The sequence below is a fragment of the Mastacembelus armatus genome, chromosome 2, assembly GCF_900324485.2.
Source record: "Mastacembelus armatus chromosome 2, fMasArm1.2, whole genome shotgun sequence".
In the NCBI taxonomy this organism is placed as follows: domain Eukaryota; kingdom Metazoa; phylum Chordata; class Actinopteri; order Synbranchiformes; family Mastacembelidae; genus Mastacembelus; species Mastacembelus armatus.
In genome coordinates this window covers 8,980,247-9,000,898 of record NC_046634.1, presented here as the reverse complement: position 1 = coordinate 9,000,898, position 20,652 = coordinate 8,980,247, and the positions used below count along the sequence as shown (strand labels likewise).

The 20,652-nt window shown below is 43.7% G+C and overlaps 1 protein-coding gene across 2 annotated transcripts; it reads left to right on the top strand.

Annotated features, from left to right (window-relative positions):
* Window positions 1–71: 71 nt before the first annotated feature.
* On the top strand, window positions 72–19,297 carry als2b (alsin Rho guanine nucleotide exchange factor ALS2 b). 2 transcript variants are annotated; one of them, XM_026301754.1, is made up of 34 exons: window positions 72–209; window positions 581–671; window positions 1,311–1,456; window positions 1,913–2,880; window positions 3,024–3,357; window positions 4,986–5,160; window positions 5,387–5,483; window positions 5,611–5,688; window positions 5,774–6,004; window positions 6,481–6,652; window positions 6,769–6,958; window positions 7,087–7,152; window positions 7,248–7,410; window positions 7,537–7,668; window positions 7,753–7,881; window positions 10,178–10,248; window positions 10,815–10,881; window positions 11,002–11,204; window positions 11,298–11,363; window positions 11,448–11,546; window positions 11,749–11,913; window positions 12,109–12,220; window positions 12,539–12,616; window positions 12,824–12,957; window positions 13,048–13,212; window positions 13,385–13,502; window positions 13,587–13,744; window positions 13,894–14,010; window positions 14,104–14,280; window positions 14,378–14,435; window positions 14,621–14,682; window positions 14,900–15,049; window positions 15,457–15,553; window positions 16,352–19,297. In XM_026301754.1, the coding sequence occupies exons 2-34, from the start codon at window positions 652–654 to the stop codon at window positions 16,388–16,390; spliced, it is 5,037 nt and encodes a 1,678-aa protein (XP_026157539.1). In that variant the 5' UTR covers window positions 72–209; window positions 581–651; the 3' UTR covers window positions 16,391–19,297. The 2 variants fall into 2 exon arrangements, with proteins under 2 accessions (XP_026157539.1, XP_026157538.1); XM_026301753.1 differs by having other exon boundaries at window positions 3,024–3,402.
* Window positions 19,298–20,652: the final 1,355 nt, after the last annotated feature.

Sequence of the window (20,652 nt, the reverse complement as noted above, 5' to 3'; positions counted from 1 at the left end):
TTGCGCAGTGTCACGTAAAGGCTCGCTCGGTTGCGCTGCCGAGTCAGACCTCTTGTTTTGAAGAGGATCTTTGGCGTTAGCAGCGTCTGTTTGTGTAAACATTGGAGATTAACAACAAACAGCGGTTTTCAGCTGTTAAACCCTTAATGGGCTGTTTGCTCTTGTCTTCGTGAGTGAGGACACCAGGGACTGGTGACAGGAGCCAGCTGGTAAGAAAGAAATGTTTCAAATCCATGAAAATAAAGAAGAGACTCTTGTGGTCTGAGCTAGCGTTAGCTTCATTAATTAGCTAATGCAGCTAGAAGAATTATCACCTGGCACAGGTTACATACAGTATATCCTCAAAATCCTGTGGGTTGAGTTCATCTGTCAGGATTTATCGAAGGGTAGAAATAGATTCTAAATGGGCTTAAAAGCTGAAGTACAAGAAAGTGAAACTACAACTGCTGCATGTTGAGATTTCCCCTGATTGCCTTATCTCTGCAGCTTTCCTCATAGATTTCCCCTGTAACTCAGACAAACACCAGCAGTCTGCACCCACTGCCCCAGCTGTCACCTAATTGGGTGTGTTTGCATTCAGGTGCATTCGAGATTAACAGCAGCTTCCTCAGCCCCGAGTCTGACAAGCTGATGGAGAAATAAACTCCACTGATGGAGACGCAGGGGAAGAGGTGGGTGTCTCTCAACTTCTGCTAAAGTGGATTATTCTGCCCCTTTGTTGCTGGAAGTGACCACCATGTGACGACGACTGCGGCTGCTCACTTCTGCTTTCACCTACAGAAGAAATGTTGTTCAGATGAAACGCTGCTACAGTCATTTTATAAGTGGATGTTTTTTTCTGCACTTTCACTTTTGGCCTCCCCAGTGTTTTGTTTTGTTTGTCGTAACAGAGAAATTCATTCATCGGTTCACAAAACATTCTCCCTTCATGATTTTAACGTGATCATAGATGAAATATATTTGCCTTTTGTAGTCATAGCTATATAAAATAAATCATTTGAAGACATTGATGTGCCTTGTTGAAAACTGTAATATTTTTCCAAATATTTCCACCACTTTGATGTTAATAATACCTTTGGGTTTTCAGGACTTTTCTGTAGAATGTAGAATCTTTTTTTTTTTTTTTTAATGTCAAGAAAATCTACTACAAACTGCAAATCCAAAGCCCGATTTCTTTTATTCTCCTGTGCTGTGTCATCGAGCTTCATTGTTGTCTGAAAACTGTTGAGAACACATCAGTGAGCCACGTGTTATGAGTGATGAGCCGCTTCACTCCTACTGATTGTGTTTGTAATTGATCGCTCTCTCAGCTTTGTGGATGACGGTGGTGGAGAGCGAGGCCTGCTCCACACCTGGAAGGGTTACTCCTGCAGTTTAACCCCAGGGAGGCTTCTCCTGCCGCAGCCGGTACTTCATGTCGCTCTGGGCACACGGCATGGAGTTCTGCTGGTGGAAGGTAAGACTGGAAATGATCCAGTAGAGTTCTTCTTCACTCTGACTGGGAATGTTGTGTTTTACTGTTGACTTAAGTCGTAAACCACAGAGGCAGTGGAGTAAATGTTTTTAATACATAACCAGTTGGACGTTTTATAGACATTTAAAAAGCAAAAAGTTATGCTGTGCATGAATGCAAGGGAGAGGCTTCTTTTTCTCTATTTTATACCATCAATTTATACTGTTATTAATCTAAATAAATACTGATACTTTGAATTTGTGGGATCTGAATTTGTATCTCCTTTCGATGCAGGATATGCTTAATTGATATATTAATCAAAGGAAATCTGCATTGATTTATGTGGGGAAACAAATTGTTCCTTCTCTGTATCAGCTTTTCCAGAAGTGAAAAACTTGCTGTCTGAGAACAATGCCTTGTTCCTCTTTGATTTTTGTGCCGTTGTTATATCCAATTCAGGAGGACAGGTATACAGTTTTGGTGAGTTGCCATGGAAGCAGAGTCAGATTCCAGAACCAGCAAAACCCACCCTGGAAAGTGCACTCAGTGGGCAGCGGGTGGTCACAGTGGCTGCTGGGAGTTTCCACAGCGGGGCAGTGACAGAGGACGGCAGCATCCACATGTGGGGGGACAATGGCGCAGGACAGTGCGGGTTATCCAGCCTCAGCACCGTCCCCAACCCGACTCCAGTGGCTCTGATGGACTCTGATACGAGCCCCCCGGAGACAGTTCCGGTGCTGGAGCTGGCCTGCGGGGAGCAGCACACCCTGGCGCTGTCTGTGCAGCGGGAGGTGTGGGCGTGGGGCAGTGGTTGCCAACTGGGCCTCAACACCTCCGTCTTTCCTGTCTGGAAACCGCAAAAGGTTGAACACCTGGCGGGAAGGTATGTACTGCAAGTGGCCTGTGGGGCTTCTCACAGTCTGGCTCTGGTGCGCTGCCTGGGCCCCCAGGATGTACACCGGCCCCCTGTGGACAAATGCAGACAGTGTAACCAGCTGCTGTACACCATGACAGACAAAGAGGACCACGTCATCATCTCTGACAGCCACTACTGCCCGCTCAGTGCAGAGCTGACTGAGGATGAGAGGAAGCTGGAGGCACCGCCCCGCACCCAAGGACTCAAAACATCCCCATCCGAACCAGTCCTCCCATCCCATATCTCCACCTTCAACTCGGATCCGCCAACACCTCCTACAAGTGCAGACCCACTCCCCACCCAAGACATGGAAAAAGGGGAATCATCTTTGTCTAATGGAGTCCTGCCAGCTTCAGTCTCTGACCCCCCGGCTCAGTCTAAAGGTGGCACTGTTGCTGCGGTTAAGAGTTCTCCCTATCCAGATGAGCAGGAAGTCAAAGACTACCTGAGGAAACTGTCAGACACCACACAGGAAGAAGCAAAGCCGACTGGAGGAGTACACACACTGCTGGTGAGTTGACCAGTACATGGTTATCTGGTCTGCAGGATGAAAAATAGTCATTGTAATCATTCATTTCTAATTTGACGTTTTTATTTTACCACTTTAGCAACAGAATTTGTAAGGTCTAAGGTGTCAGACTTTGTTTCTTCCAGCATTCAGCAGGAGGACTCACCTCCACCTCCAGCTCCACACTCAACCACCTGGTGGCCTCCTGTGCATCAGCAGTAGGTGAGCGAGTCGCCTCCACCTACGAGGCCTTGTCCCTCAAAAAGATGATGAACCTCTACTTGCCATCAGGAGTGTTGAGGTCTGGGGGACCGGCAGGGCTTACTGGTGCAGTTACAGGGGTGGGGGACAACTCCACTGAGCGTGTTCGCCTGGAGGACTCCATGCAGGGGAAAAAGAGTTCCAGCACGGGTGACATCCGCGAGGAGGAGGCAGATGGTGTACGGCGCCGCCTCTCCCTCCCAGGACTCCTCTCACAGGGTAGATACGCTGTTCACCTCTTATCCTCCTCCTATACCCTGCTGCGTAAGTACGCCTTGGCTTGTGCAGGTCGATGTCGGTCTGTGTGTGTGCGTGCACTTCAGGCTTTATCACCCAGCTTCTAAGCACTGCTACTGTGACATGATCTGTCCATTGTGGAGTATTTTTTGATTCTGTATGTGTCATCTCTAGCTCTGGCTTGTTGGACCCTGCCCTTTGTTAATGAACATTGTCTCTACGATGTTAAAAAGAAAATACTGATAAATGTTCAGCAAATTTTAGAAAAAAGGCAAAGTCATAATGTTCCAACCCACTTTGGGTTTTCTGTTTGTGAAAAATAGTCGAGCTCTGGTCCCCAACACATTAATGACACAGCAAATTGTGACCCAGGGCTCAAGCTTCATGTCCTACTTGTACTTGCGAGTGCCACTGATTTTTAGGATCATTTTGAGCACGGTTATCCTGTCTGAATGGTCGCCTTTGTGTGATTAAAAGCACAGAGGATTGCGGATTAATCTCTTGTTAATCCGCCTCCAGTGGAGCGGTCAGAGGTGACAGAGAAAGGGTGCAAGGTGATTTTCAGACCTAGTCTTTGAAGTTAGCACCTTTCTTGACAGGTAGTGTGGAGGGCACTCAGGGTTTTAGCAGGTTTAATAGAGCATGATAAATATGATTAAGAGAGAGGAGGGAGGTTGGTGCATTACAGAATAGGCCCTGGGCAGAAATAACCTGCTGTAGAAAATGGATAGATGGATGGATTTACCCCTTTTCATAATGATCACTCTCCTCATACAGAGCCTGAGATCACTTGCTCTGCATTTCATCATCAGCTTCTGAGCTGGCCTCTTGTGAGTTATGTGAATGTCAGGTTGAATGGCTGAACACTCAGGTTTGATGAGGAAATTGTCAGATGAATTGTTGAAATTCCCATGGAAGAAGAAAAAAAACATCATGCTCACTGAGTCTCAAAATCTTCTCATCCACTAAATAAATGACAGTTTAGATAATGATAATATTTAAGTCCTTATAAACAGCCTGTGGTTTATCTACCCGGGATCTCTTAAATTCAAACATGGATAATTGCAGCTGTTGTTTTATTTGAATGTACTTCTCTGTGAACACATTGAGCTGCTACTTTCAAATGCAACTACATTTCTGTCGCCAGGCTCTTAACTGCTCTCTCCCTTATCAGTGTTTGTTCTGTCTGCTGCCTGCAGGCTTCTTCTCACATGTCAGCTGACTGACAGCATGTTTTTGACATGACCTGCTTGATATGATCTGCTCTGAATGTCACTGTTGTTTCTGTGCAGACATGCTCTCATTTTGATGGCATTTAATGATTTGTAGTGCTGGACGTTGCACCTGTAATCCATCACTGAAAACTTGTCAACATCTCACTAACTTACAATTATGAAATCTTTTAACCAAGAGCTTAAAAAAAATGTGTCATCTTGCGCCTTTTCCATGTTGTTTTATGTGTAATATAATATGAGGCATACTGAAAAGAGACAGGAGCTGTGGATCTGCTTTCTTATTTGTTCAAGAGAAGGGTCCATTAAATACCTTCGTACCTGGAGACAAAAAGGAAGAAGTTCAGGAAATCCTGTTTTCTGTCTGTGCACCCACAGTGTCTCCGCGGCTGCTGAGGAAAGCCGGTCGACCCAGGTTGCGTGCGGTTGCCCTCACCCCATTAGGAGGAGACATCCCTGAGGCCCAGGAGGTTCTGCCCACCCTGCAGACAGAGGTGTGGAGCTGGGGCCATGGGGATCACGGGCAGCTGGGCCACGGAGACAACCTGGCCAGGTAGGATACTGCTGCTAGTGTCTGTTAGGAGACTGACGAAGGCAACAACTTAAAAATGTGAGTAGATGTAATAAACAAAACCGGGCACTTCTACTTAAATTCTAAATCTTGCCTGCCGCTGTAAAATACTTATTTACAAGACACAAACATTAAAGTTGGTTGAACTGAAATTTTGAAGCCCTAAGATGTTATTTGTTTGACAGGAGTGTGATGCATCTGTTTGCAGATTACAGCCACTGTGCATCAAGAGTCTGAACAACAAGGAGGTGGTGTGGGTGGCAGCCGGCGCTCATCATTCCCTGGGTCTGACCGCTCAGTCTCAGGTTGGTTCAACAGAGTTTGGTGAATCTCACCTGAAACACTCGTATGAGGAAACACAGGAGGATTAGAATATGAGCTGTCATGGTCTCATGGTATGTGTCTGCATCTGTGTGTGTTTCTGTCCTCCAGGTGTTCTCATGGGGGAGTAACAGCTCTGGTCAGCTTGGACACAGGGAGTCACCCAGTACTATCCCCCGCCTCGCCAAGGTGACAAAACCCCCCATCATCCTCTTCACGCTCACACAAACAAAGCCCTGAAGTTCATGATTTTCTCATTTGAACTCTCATGCAGCTCTCAGAGGGGATCAGAGTGTGGGATGTGAGTGCCGGAGAGAAGCACACTGTCCTGCTGGCAGACGGCGACTGCATCCAGCCCATCATTTATTACAGTGGGCAGCAGGTGAAAGAGGGGGAGGAGGAGAGCCAGGCCAAGGATCTGGGTCAGCAGGAAGGAGACGAGGAAGAGGAGGAGCGGGCAGGGGGTTACACTCCACAACCTGTGCTGCTCCCATTCTGCATGAACGTAAGGACGAAGTAACTGCTAGTTTTGTTGTTTTGTGGAGATTCTTTGCAATATCCACTGCTGGAGTGAAATTTGTGTTTAACTAATTTGAGAAAATGCACATAAAAACGAATATATATTGTGTCCTGCATGGATGGTATGAAAACTGACAGTAAAGTCTGAAACACAGTATTTGCTGAGGAAAATGTATCCAGAGTGTCTTAGCAACGTTTCTTTTAATATTGTACTTGGAGTTAAATGTGTTTTTTACAAAGAAAGTCACGTTTAATAAATTAGTCAAGTGTCACATGTTGTCTAAACACAAGCAGCCTGACAAAATCCAGTCGATTAAAACTAAATTAAATGTCCTGTTGAACAGATGCAAGTGCAGAAAATATTTTTTTACTTTTTTGTTTCCGAGCATGAGGAAATCTTTTCAACAGCCCAGATTTCCAGGCTGTGAAACATGTTGTCCTCACGTTTCCTGTGTGTTCCAGCTGGGCTATGTGAGCAGTGTGTCAGCCGGTGGCCGGCGGTGCGTCGCCCTCTCAGACCGAAATGTGATGGGCTTCATTGCAAGCCTCCATGAGTTAGCTTCAGCCGAGAGGAAGTTCTACTGTAGGCTGTGTAACATTAAGATGCAGATAATACGCCCCCTGCTGGAGCTGGGTAAGAGCGTGACACGAGGGAAAAAAGACTGAGGAGCAGAGAGTCTTGATTCAGCGCTTTATTATTTCTGTCATTTGTTTTCAGCTGCTTTCAATTTTCTGTGTGCTGTCCTCCAGAGTCTCTGAGTTCAGCTCTCGGTAAGGTGACCCTCGGGCTCTTGCAGATGCTTGCGGGCCGATTCAGCCTCCTGTGTCACCTGACCGGGCAGCACGCCGCCAGTCTTACTGCCAACCTGCGCCGCGGCCGTGATGTCAAAAGTCTGCTCATCCTCGACCACACTGGAATCTTCCTCGACTCGTATCATGAGTATGTTCACCGCTGTAAACAATACACGTGGTTTGACTGTTTGATTAATAAACTGATAGGTTCATAGGTCAAACACTGGTTAGTGCCTGCTCGACTGTGTAATAACTTCTGTCTCTATCCCCGTCCAGTTACTGCAGCTCTCTGGGTAACTTCCAGGTGATGGGAGGTTTCCAGGCCCTGACCAAGCCGTCACTGTGAGCGCTGTTTTACACATGGGAGGGATAGGAAAGATGTTGTTGCTTTAATTAAAATCTTTAATAACTGGTGATTTTTAAAAAATTTTTTAAAGAGATTTCTTTGGGAAGAGTCCCGAGCTGCTCCAGAGGCTGTCAGAGTGCAGTGAAGAGAACCCCCCCATGGCCGACCTCCTGGTGGCGCTCTTCTACCTCCCGACTCGCCATGTTCACGAGTACAGCCGGCTGCTGCTCAAACTGGCCACCTGCTTTGAAGTGGTAGGGAAATACAAGAGACAGTCCCACTTTACTCCTCCTCCTATCACTGACCACCGACTGAGAAATAATCCTGATTCTTCACATCAAAAACCGAATTGCACTGTGATTATTTTTGTTTGTTGTTAGTCCTCCAGTGATTACGAGAAGCTGCAGGACAGCTGCTCCAAGTTTGAAGCGTTGACCCTTCAGCTGAAGAAAAAGATGAAGGAGGCCGACTACACCTTCCATTTCTGGAAGAGCTTCCCTGGCAAAATGACGGTAAACTCGCTGAGTGTCCGTGTCCATGTCCCGAGCAGTAATGTGAATGATTGTCAGCTGAATGGTGTCTTTGTGTGTTGCCAGGATTCCCTGCGGAAGCCTCAGCGCCGGCTGATATGCGAGAGCAGCAACAAAGCTCTGACTCTGCAGAACGCCGGGAGGTTCTCCGTCAACTGGTTCATCCTCTTCAACGACGCTTTGGTCCATGCTCAGGTCAGCTCCACACACAAACACCCATCACTTCTTCAGGTGTTTCAGACACTGTAACCTGGTGTGTTTCAAGCGTTTGTGTGTGCTTGCCTCCGTGCTGTCAGGGCGTGGCGCCTTGTAAAAATCTTGTAAGTATGCAGCCAGCAGCAAATGCTAGCACAGCGACACCAACTCTCCCACCTCTCAGCCTTCTTTTTCTGTGTGTGTGTGAAGGGTTAGGGCTCTGTGTCATAGTAATTCAGCCCTGCGTGAGCTGACTTTTATTTAAACGCACGACACACGCACACACACGCACACACACACACACACACACACACACACACACACACCTACACACCTGTAATACCCCGGTGAGGTCATGCCACAGCTTTAAAGGCAGACCAATATGAATGAGCCTGAGCTAAAGGTGACAGGAGATATTTCTTTTCTTTTCACTGAGCCTGGGTGAATATTTAAAATCAGTGGCTGTGTAGTAGTTTGATTTATTATTTATGGTTTATTTAAACTAACCTGGGCTTGTAAATAGAAGCTAAGAAGCAACAGAAGCAGATCAGTCACCCAATAAAAACTAAAACTGTGGAGCCAAACCTACAAAAACAGAATATGTATGATACTGCTAGACAGTGAAAAGAAGAAAAGTGCCTGTTGTGTATTTGTCATTAGAGTAACTATAGGACAGACTCCTGTCCTGATTGAGAGAGATTCACAATCTGTGCAACATACAGGACTGGAGCTAATCCAAAATAGACAGAGCTACAGTTTTCAGCTTTTGGATTTACCTTTGTTTGCTCTCAAACTCTCTCAAAGCCTCAGAAATGCCCCTTTCTACTGTTGAGTTAACTTCTTTGTTATGTCTCTTAAATGTCACACACACACACTCCCTACTCACATATTATCAGTGATACCCAGCCCTATCCCTACCTTCACCCTCTGCCTGCTCTCTGCCTGAGGGAGACTGCATGGGGGAATGAACTGACAGTATCCAAGACTCTGCTGGTTCTAATGCCTGTTTTATTCAGCAATCCTTAACAATGTTCATCCACCGTTTTCCTACAGTTTTTGCTTTAAAGCTTTGGTTCTTACTGTTGGTTCACATGTTGACAGACGTCTGACCATAGACAGAATAGACACTTTAGCTGAAATGACTCTCAGCTAATTCTGTAAGAGGCAACAGTCTCTGGTTCACTTCTCCAAAGCAGTTCCCTTCCTTCTCTCCTGTTTGTGTCCTTTTTCTCTCTGTTTCTTTGTCTTTGCGTTCCTGTACGTTGCTCCCAGTCTGCATCACACCTGTGGTTGTCCTGCACATTTCAGCCCCCCCTGCTTTGACTGTTTCGTCAGTGTTTGGAAAACCAGAAATCAGTCAGGGCTCTTTAAAAATGCTGACCTCTGGATGAAGTCCATGTTTGTCCGTAAGCTCTGGGTTAAAGTAGCAGTTCAGGGACAGCAGAAGACTGTGACTGTGTGTGTCTGTTGATGTCAGTCTGAATGAGGGTTGTTGCTGGAAAAGAACATGCATGTTTAATATTTAGTTACATGTGAAGCATGTGTTGTCCTGCATGTTACTGGTTAATAATTAATAAGATGCATTGTTCTTCTTTACGTTCTTTAATCTTGTCATTTGCACCACTGGATGGGGAAATGCAAAAATCACCCAATTCTGAACGATACACTGAGTAATGGTTTAGATTAGTGAATGATTGTTACTTTATTATGTGCAAAATGTCATTTTAATAATAATATATATATATAATATTTTAATAAATACAGTCCCTGATGAAGAGCTGCAGTCACCAGAGAGTCGATGCAGACATCAATCCTGAAACTGTTATTCACTGAAACATGCTCAGTGATGCAGAGAAGCTTCTACTACAAGCTGCCAGAAGCTGCTTTGACTGTCTTCCCTTTTAAGACAAACAGATTTCCTGTTTAAAACTTTAAACATTGAGCTGTAGAAATGATGAACCTGTGTCCTGCTTCATAACTAAGATCAGCAGTGTCCTTTGAATTGTTGCACTTGAATCTTTCCAGGCAGCTTTTCTTGTTTATTCTCAGCATAGTTCACCTCTTGTTTGTGTTTAAGGTCCATACACGTCACATGCTTGGTCATTGCTGTTGGGTTTTTGTGTGTGGTTGGCTGTATTATAATAATAACAATGATCCCTATTCCTTTCTCCTTCTTAAACACTCAACCGTTCCCTTCTTCTTTCTCTCTTGTTTTCTGTATTTTCTCTCTTTTCCCCTTTGCTCCTTTCTTTTTTTCTTGGTCTTGCCTTCCTCTTTCCTCTTCCCTCTCCTCCAGTTCTCCACCCATCACGTTTTCCGTTTGGCCACGCTGTGGGTGGAGCCGATCCCAGAGGAAAACACCGGCATGTGAGTCTCAGTCCATCTGTCCATTTAATCTTTTCATTAAATGCTTAAAAGGGGACCTAAAGGAAAATGTCAAGTCTTATATTGTTTATACTACAAATGCCATAGATGCAATATCCCAATGTCACTATGGCTCTAAACAAGTCCCGACTCCTAAATACCTGTGTTAGATCTTTACGTTTGCATGCTGGACTCATTTACTTTCATTTGCTTCTTCATGTCTGAACAAATAAATGTTAGTATAACTCTTTGCCCAGATCACATCCACATGTTTTAGCTACACACTCAGTCCTCTCCAAAACTGTGCAGTGGATACCTTCAGTAATCTTTAACTCTTCTGTTTCATTTCTGAAACTGAGGAGCTATTCTGAAAGAGAATTTCTAGAATAGGAGCAGACGGGTTTTGATAAAAACGTATTTCCACCAGCTAAAAAATACTGAAGACATGTATTAGATTTTGAAATCAGGTGAGGGGAAGTAAAGCTGCATAATTTTATCTGTATTAACTATATGTTTTACAGATAATAGGCCAAGATAAGACATTTTCTGTGTTGCTCTTTTGTTTGCAGACATGGATTAAAGGTGATCACACCAGAAGAGACATTCACCCTGCTGGCCTCCTCTCCAATGGAGAAGGTTGGGATCTGAAAGTGATTGGCACAGCAGACACTATGTTCACCTAAAAAACTACATTTCCATTTGGAGGAACTCAAATAGACTGGATTAGATTTTAAAAGTCTGTGTCTGTGCTTTCAGGCCAAGTGGCTCCGCTCCATCAACCAGGCAGTGGACCAGGTCCTGAGTGGGGCTGGGCAGGACACAGCGTCGGTCTGCTCGGGGTTAGGACAGAGGTTGGAGCCTCCCATCTCCAGGACGGCCTCCTACACGTTTTATAAGGATGGACGGTTAAAAGAGGCGACATATGAAGGCCGCTGGCTCACAGGCAAACCCCACGGCAGGTTGGACACACACACACAGTCTGTGTTTCAGTAGCACTTTCTTAACAAATAAATGATGATGATGTAGACTGGGATTGGAACGATGTCTTTCAGGGGAGTGTTAAAATGGCCTGACGGGAGAATCTACACAGGGGAGTTCAAGAACGGACTGGAGGATGGGTATGTTCAGACAGTCGGAATCACTGTCAGCATGTTGATCAGCACACAGGCCTGATGTTCATCTCTTTGTTTTCATCTGTGCAGCTTTGGTGAGTTTGTTGCTCCAAATAAGACGCTCAACAAGAACGATCATTATCAGGGACACTGGAGAGATGGCAAGATGTACGGCCTGGGGACATACAGGTGTGTGTGGGTGTGTGTGTGAGAATATAGGTAATTAGGAATTTTACTGTCTATATTTTTGGATTTGACACAAAGTGCAGTTTTACCTACGCTTCACTCAAGCCCCACTATCTTCACAAAAGGTGTGTTTTACTTCCCTTATCACAAATGTGCCTTAAAGAAAGAGGACGACACACAGGAAGCATTGTTTGTCTGTCTGCAGGTATGCCAGCGGTGAAGTTTACGATGGATCATTCCAGGACGGCATGCGGCACGGCCACGGCATGCTGCGCAGCGGCAAGCTCAACACCTCCTCCCCCAGCGTTTTCATTGGCCAGTGGCTGCAGGACAAGAAGACCGGCTATGGAGTCTTTGATGATATCACAAAGTATGGCCACTGCCACATGTATCAGACGTCAGTTTCATGTTTGCAAAGTTAGTTTGTGATAAAACACAGTATCAGTATGACTTCAGTGCAGTCACATGAACAGAAGCTTTTCTCTGCAGATGAAAATAGGATTCAGTGAATAACTGTTACCTATTTTGCCTTTAATGTGAGGTCTGTGTTTCTTGTTCTCTCCAGGGGGGAGAAGTACATGGGCATGTGGCAGGACCACCTGCGTCAAGGCACCGGAGTCGTCGTCACCCAGTTCGGCCTGTACTATGAAGGAGCCTTCAAAGACAATAAGATGATGGTGGGCACTGCTGTACTTGAATTCAGTTGCTTTTTAATGTTTGTTGAAGAACTTCTTACTGTAAAGTTCTTTCACTCTTCAGTCTTATAGAAAGGTGCGATCTTTACCTTTAGGGTCAAGTTCAGGATGATAATAATAATTGCCTGAGGACGAAAACATTCTAAATAAACTGAGGACAAGCATTTGCTGTTGTGCAGGTTTTTGTAAATCTTCCAAGTCCCCTTACTGATTTCTGTCTGGTGTATCAGAGCAGACTAGGATGTCAAAATGAAGAAGGAGAAGGGAAGGGACTGAAGGGAGGTTGTTTCTCTGTTGTAGGGGACTGGGATTCTCCTGTCGGAGGATGACACCACGTATGAGGGGGAGTTCTCTGATGACTGGACTCTCAATGGAAAGGTAACTAATAAACATTAAAACATACGATGGATGGAGTCAAGAAGTTCTATTTGAATTGGCCCACGGGTGTGAAAATTCATTAAAAGGTTCAAATGTATGTTTACAGTGTTTAGAAAACATTCTCAATATCAAGATATTTATCACTGTATTAGGCAGCAGCAAAACCTCCTTCAGTGTAGTTGACTGTACCGACTGACTCTCCCTCAGGGTGTGCTGACTATGGCCAACGGTGACTACCTGGAAGGCTCTTTTAGTGGCGAATGGGGCTCTGGCCTCAAGGTGACAGGCTCCTACTTCAAACCACACCTGTTTGACACTGACAAGGAAAAGAGTCGTGCTGTGTAAGCTCAGAGCATCTGAAGTCATCAGGTCTACTGTATTTACCTGCCATATTGTAATAACATAATTTGTGTGTGTGTGTGGTGTGGCAGGAAGTTGGGGCGTCAGTGTGTGTGTGCAGAGGATAAGTGGCAGGCGGTGTTTGAGGAGTGTTGGACCCAGCTGGGCTGCGATGCCCCAGGCCAAGGAGAAAACTGGAAGGCCTGGGAGAACATCGCTGTGGAGCTCACTACGAGCCAGCGGCACATCCAGGGCAGGTTCGCACAATCTGATCTTTTTAGTTTGTGTTTTGTCCAGTTGTCTGTGTTTAGATTTTTCTTGCCAGCAAGTAAAAGTAATTAAACTACGATATTTTCCAAAGTGTTATTGGTGAATGGAAACAAAGACAGAAGTGCTTTATCCCAGATTTTTTATTTCCATTTGTATCAGTCCGGAGCTGTTGTCCCGAAGCCACAGCAGAACCCTGGAGGGTTTGGAGGTTATCCCACAGCATACAGGACCAATCACCATGGAGAGATATGACACCATCCGCCTCTACCTCATCAAAGTGAGCCCGTCCACCCGTCCACTCCTTGTTCTTACACCAAATGGCTTTTAAAATGTTTCATTAATATTTCTTTCACTTTTCCAGGCGTGTGACACCCCCCTCCACCCACTGGGCCGGCTCGTGGAGACCCTGGTGGCGGTCTACAGGATGACCTACGTGGGTGTTGGAGCCAACCGTCGGCTCCTGCATCAGGCTGTCAACGAGATCAAGTCTTACCTAAACCGCATCTTTCAGATTGTCAGGTAGTGCAGCATGGTAACCTACTCCCCAGAGTTTACCAGACAAAAGGACACATACGGAATATAAGACGTATGGTTGAGGCTACTATCACCATATAATTGATATTTTTTATCAATATTTTTGTTTGTGTTTGTTGCTGAATGCGCTGTAGGTTTCTGTTCCCAGACCTGCCAGAAGAGGGCGGTCTACTTCCAGAGCCAAACACCAACCTCCAGGACAAGGAGGAACTAGGCTCAACTGGTGCCCCAGCGGAGTCACCAAAACCTGGGTACAAACCAGACAAAGTCCTGTTGAAGCTCTGGTGGCCCATCACAGGTAAACTGGACCACATTAAATTTCCCTGTGTGTGTTTTCCCCTCAGTCGTGTGGTGAGCAGCTCAGCTCTACTGCTTCCCGTCCTGCTGCCTCGTCTCTACCCACCGCTCTTCACACTCTACGCTCTGGACAAGGAGCGAGAGGATGATGTCTACTGGGAGTGCGTCCTCCGCCTCAACAAGCAGCCCGATCTCGCCCTACTTGCCTTCCTTGGTGTCCAGCAGTACGTCATGCAGCTTAACTGAACACAGTCAATGAGAACAGAGTCTTGTTGTGTTTTTGTGCAAATCTGTGGTCTCATTTTTTTTTCCCCCCCTCAGAAAGTTCTGGCCTGTTTCTATCCCTGTCTCAATGCCTGCACCCGGGGAGAAACAGCAGGTATGTTTGTTTGTTTTTATTGTGTTGCTTTGCTCAGTTACAGTTATCGAGCAAATGTTATACCAACATAGTGTACCTGGCTTAAGCTGAAATACCTCAAGCAGCAAGATTAGATATCGTAGTTACTCATCAAGAAGTATTTGACAGTACAAAGACGTATACAGTGACAAACTTGTCTCCTCCAGGTCCTCTCCAGCACCAAGGACGCCTGCTTCGCCTCTGCAGTGGAAACATTACAGCAGATCAGGTAGAGCTCTATTCAACAACTTTAGGTTGAGTTAAAAAACATACACTAGTCTGAAGGGTAAACTGCACCATGCTGCACAGAAAATGCATAAAATAAGACAAAGAGATTCAATTCAAACTAATAAAAAATAGTAGAAATAACAATGTAGGATAAGAAAGACACTTCACCAATACAGTCCTACCCTAAATCAAGGTTTTCATTTGTTGCTTGTTTGCAGCACGACATTCACCCCGTCAGACAAGCTGCAGGTGATCCAGCTCACCTTTGAGGAGATCACTCAGGAAGTTCAGTCGTTGCTGAAGCAGGATTTCTTGTGGTCAATGGACGACCTCTTCCCCGTCTTCCTCTATGTGGTGCTGAGAGCTCGGTCAGTACGATGAAGAGGAGACTGGGGGAGGATTATTTTTATATTAGGTGCAATGTGTTAAAACAAGTAAAGCATTGAGTAGTGTGACATAGTGGAATTGGAGGAAACATTAGCCCTATTTTAATAGAAAACATAACACTTTCTCCTGTTTAATTTTCAAATCTATTTTGGCTTAGAGAGATTTCATTAAAAAACCTGTTGAATTACAGGAACAAATGTTGCTGGTCATTTTAATGCATAATTTTTCCAGAGCCATTATCAAGACAAATAGTTTATGATAATAAATTGATAATTTTTCTCAAATAATCCTTTCATTCTTTCATCTATTAACATAAATAAATTATCCAGGTCATGTTGGTGCACAGTCTTATTAGAACACTTGCTGGATGTTTGATTTTCCCCTTCAGAATCAGGAACCTGGGGTCAGAGGTCAGCCTGATCGAAGATCTGATGGACCCCTGTGTACAGCACGGAGAGCATGGAATCATGTTCACCACACTCAAGGTAACACACACAGCACCACCCAGCTAGAAAGGATGATGTGTGTTGTCGCTTTGTTCTATCATCAATATGTTGTTAAGCCTGATGTGAAAACTGTGATTATGGACAAAAATTATTCTGAAATGTGACTTGCAACTTGGAGTAAACCTTTAAGTCAAACGCTAAATTAGACACTGTCCTGTGTGAATATTAATTAGACAACGTCCTCCAGTAGGTTCATGTTTGAATATTAATTAGACATCATCCAGTAGGTTCCTGTGTGAATATTAATTAGACAGCATCATATATTATGTTCCTGTTTGAATATTAATTAGACATCAGCCATTATGTTCCTGTTTGAATATTAGACATCATCCAGTGGGTTCCTGTGTGAATATTGATTAGACAACGTCCTCCAGTAGGTTCATGTTTGAATATTAATTAGACATCATCCAGTAGGTTCCTGTGTGAATATTAATTAGACAGCATCATATATTATGTTCCTGTTTGAATATTAATTAGACATCAGCCATTATGTTCCTGTTTGAATATTAGACATCATCCAGTAGCTTCTTGTGTGAATATTAATTAGACAACATCATCCTGTAGCTTCTTGTGTGAATATTAATTAGACAGCGTCATCCAGTAGGTTCCTGTTTGAATATTAATTAGACAACGTCATCCATTATGTTCCTGTGTGAATATTAGACAGCATCGTACAATACCTCCCTATTTAAATATTAATTAGACAGTGTTGTATTTTTCTGTGCGACTATTTTTGACTGCACTGGCCTATGTGTATTGTGTGTTTCCCACCTGCAGGCCTGTTATTACCAGATTCAGCATGAGAAGATCACTTAAGTGCTGTGTTACATCCTCAGCGACCTGCATGCTGCTCCCACACCTGCCCCCACAGCCTACCACGGGGTCAGACTCTGGGAGGCTTAGGGATGATGGATGTGTGCAGCAGCCAATGGGAAATGAAGGATCATATGAACAGGTTGCAGAAAGCTCCATCTGCTGCTGTTACAGAAACCACATCCCCCCTTCTGTGAGACACGTGCGCGTGCAGACACACACGCACACGCACACACACACACACACACTCTGCAGAGGTCTTTGCTCATTCAGTGACCTCCATCAGCCTCTTATCCACAGATCATGAAGGTACATGAGAATATTGTCAGTATTGTCCTGCCATTGATGAGCCACTTCAAACCACCCAGAGTTAAAGTGATGACGTAGTTCTGTTGGAAATCCTGATGTGGGTGGTGCTGGGATAAACAAATTAATGTTATATATATATATATATATATATATTTGGTTACCTGGGCGAATAAGATGTTTATGCCAATGGTTAATTGTCTGTACATACTGTGACCTACATACAGACCTCAAATTCTTCCTGAAGAATCAATTTTTCAGCATGAAAAACCATCACAGGAAGCATGAAGTTTGGTCTGAACATTCCTCTGTGGCCTTCTGCGAGTCTGGTCGTGACACCAACACGAAGAAACAGGCAGAAGAAGGAAATTCTTAAAAAGCGTCTGTCTCTATGAATTTGACAACTTGCTAAGTGTAAATCTCACCTTTGTGTCACTTGTTTTGTTTTTGTTTGTTTTGCTTTGTGGCATTTCATTGTAAGTGTTAGGCTGTAATGGTGTTTAATGAGAGCCATTTCTTCTTCCAGTGTGTCACAAGGAATAACAGGGTGAGCATTTCACACTTAAACTTCAACCATCGAAGGTGAAAATGAAACTTTTGTCAGATGATGAGGGTGGTTTGAAGGCCAGCTGTTCGGTTTTGGAAATGAACAGCTGGTTTGTTTTCCCTCCTTGTTAAAGAGCAGCAGCTTCCCTGACCATTTGCGTAGGAACCATAGTGGTTAGTCTACAGCTGGACTTAATCCTGTGCTCCTACAAAACAAAACTGACATGGCTGTAACTCTAAATTATACTAACACACACAAACTTAGTGAATTTCACCGTCTTTGGTTGTCTTTGGTTGGAGAATATCCAGTGTGACGTTAGTTTGGCAGTTTTCTGTCCAGCAGATCACCAGGACTTATATCTGTGGCTGCAGTCCAGAAATGTCTTGGTTTGAAGGACTGCTGACTTGAAAGCACATTTGTTCTAAATGCATATTTGGACTTTATTGGTAAGATGATAAATTATCGATGCTTAATGCCGTGAAATTTCTTCTTACCTCAATACGATGAAAAGAAGTTTTTAGACAATCCTGTGTGTTTCTGATCCCTGTTTTTAGTATTATTGATTATTGACGGGAGGCCTACACATCTCTATAGATTCTGAAAACTGATGAGGTTACAGTTTGGATAGTGACTAAAATGCCAAATACTGTACTGACACATCATGTTCTGCAGTGTCATCGCTCGTTACCACTGTTCAGGATTGTGTTGTTTGATATGTTGCACAAATTCTCCGCCACTGTCTCTGAAGCTAATGAAACTATTTAAATATAGAGTAGACTTATCTGAAAGGTACTTTGACATGTTTTTTCTTTGCTGCAGAAAGGTTTTGCAGATGCTGTGTGGTTTCATTGGGCAACAACATGTTTCTTGCCTCATGTCATTTGTGTCAGTGACGGAAGGATGTCAACACATTTTTAATGATTTGAAAGTGAAAGGTTTTCAAAGCTGCAGGTGGTGTTTCAGAAAAGAGACAGGCAGTCGACTGAATGCCAGCGCTCTTATTATAGATGTGATGTTCCAAGCCTCTTCTCTGTGCCATCTGTTAAAACTGTTCTTTTTAAAACCATTTACAGCACTGACTCTGATCTTATTTGTGATTTGCGTCACACATGCTAGTTCATAAAAGGGCTTAAGAGGGGATTTTTTTTATTTATTAATTTTTTTTTTAAATATCATGGCTTTTGTTTTCTCAGACGGTTTAACAATAAAACAGCCAGTGGATCAGAGACCTCTTTTAGATTCAAACTTTAAGCTGCTGTCGGTAATAAACACTTTGCAGTTGAAGCTGAACTGATGCACAAATTTAGGTTTTAGAATTTTTGACTGGACAGATATGTCAATAACACATTCACTGTTTTTAGTTGCATTTTAATTTAGCCTGTTGGTTAAAGGCCATATGCGAAGGTAAAGCCTTTGTAAATGAATTCACCAAAAATGGAAACGATGGTTTAAACTGTTATAAATGCAGTTGAATTTCAACAGATGTTATTGAACATTTCAATTTCTCAATAACCCTCTAAATGTTTGACTTATAACCACCTTCATTCTTGAGCGTGAGCTCCTGTTACTGTAACCAAATGTGCCTGACGCTTCAAGAAGTGATGCAATATTGTCTTTAAAGTTAATTTCCACCCTCTGTAGGCAGAAAAGAAAATATTCCCTGGGTTTAACGTTGCATCCAGTGGAGACTTTCTTGTTGAGAAGTTCATTTGTTCTGTTTTGTTGCCTGTTTTCGTCAGTATGTTGTGTAGATGTTCATGTTAACACCTTCTGAAAGCTGATGTCAGTTGCTGCTGCACTTTAAACGAAGGATGAGCCCATATTTTCTGAAGGTAACTGACTCACAAACCAAACTGAAAATGCAGCATTGACTTATATTGTACATGTGCACCAACTACGATGATTTAGGTTTTAAACCCTGTGACCACTGAGCAGTTCATTTACTGACCTCAGCACCTGTTTACTATGGAAATGCCCCAAACTGACTCACACTGTTGCGTTGTGTGTGAAACAGTTTTGTCAGTGGAGTTTGGTGTTTATTAGCTGACATGTTGCCACTTTACATGATGTCCAATGTATTGTACCTTTAAGTAGTGACTAAAGGCAATAAACTTACCTGATGGACATTACTTACTAATCAACCCTGTTTTATTTCCCAAACTTTTGCTGTTGCATCTTTATTCCTAAATAATTTTGGTTGATGTGTGAGGCAAATGTGTTCTGTGTGAATTTTCATTATTAAATGCAGGTGTTCTTTTTTTTTTTTTTTTTACAGTGTAGAGGAGCTCTGTCCCTGTCAGGTAATCGCAGCAGAGACACTAATAAATCCACTGGGCATTGCTATTTTTGGGACTTGAGGGAGAGTGAGAACAAACCAACAAACACAAACAAACCCTGTGTGTTCACAGCCTGAAGCCTTTTTTTTTTTTTTTTTTTTAAGTGCAGAGATCATCTCAGTGTTGTGGAAACAACAAGGCGTCTTAGGGTTTTGTTTTCTGATAGAGCGAGGGAAGGTTTTGTTGGACTTCCTTGAGAATTAGATTACCAATCAGGAGATTACCCCCATTCCTTACAGTTTTTAGTTTGAGTAAAGAGACTTATCTGAGCATCATGTCCACCCTCCATGAACCCCAGCTGTTTACCAGATTGTGTAATTACTCACTCAAGGCTTTTTCAACCTTTGCAACTGTCGCTGGCTTCTTCCTTTTCTATGTAAATACCCTCCAAATTCATTTCATCCCAGAAACCTAAACTCATGAAACACAACATGTGGAAGAATGTGGTCTGTAAGGATTTCTCATCTATCTTACTGTCCCCAGAGCTCCTCGTGTCACTAAAAGCTGAAAGAGTTAAGAAGATTTGTACAGCTCCACAGCAACCAGCCAGCCGGTGAGGGAGGAACAGGCTTCCGGTGGCCAGAAGCAGGCAGCTCACTTGCCCAGGATTAAGTGGGATCGGGAGAGATTACAGCCCTTTACGTCTCTCTCGTCCCCACAGCTCCATGAAAGCGCACTGCTCCGTCCAGTCTCCGGGTATTATTTTCCCATCATATATACATTTTCCTGCACTGACACTGGTGCTCAAACCTGCAGGAGCTGGAGGATAAAGTCTTGAGCCATCCCTAAGAATTCAGACATAGAGGTAAGATCCACTGAATTTCATTTTTTGGAGCGAGACCAGGCTGGAAGAAGGCCAGAGAGAGATCATCCTCCTGCTCCTCCTCCTCTTTAACTACAGAAATCTGACAGATGGATGTTTAGCCCTTGAGGCTACTCCTCTTTTATTTCTTACAGTCTTTTCTGTCTTATTTTTCCTTAAATGTGTCACATTTCTTATTCTGTGACGAGCACGTCTGTGATTTTATTTACAAAATGAGGGATATAAAGGTTGTCAAATCGTAATTAACCTTTGC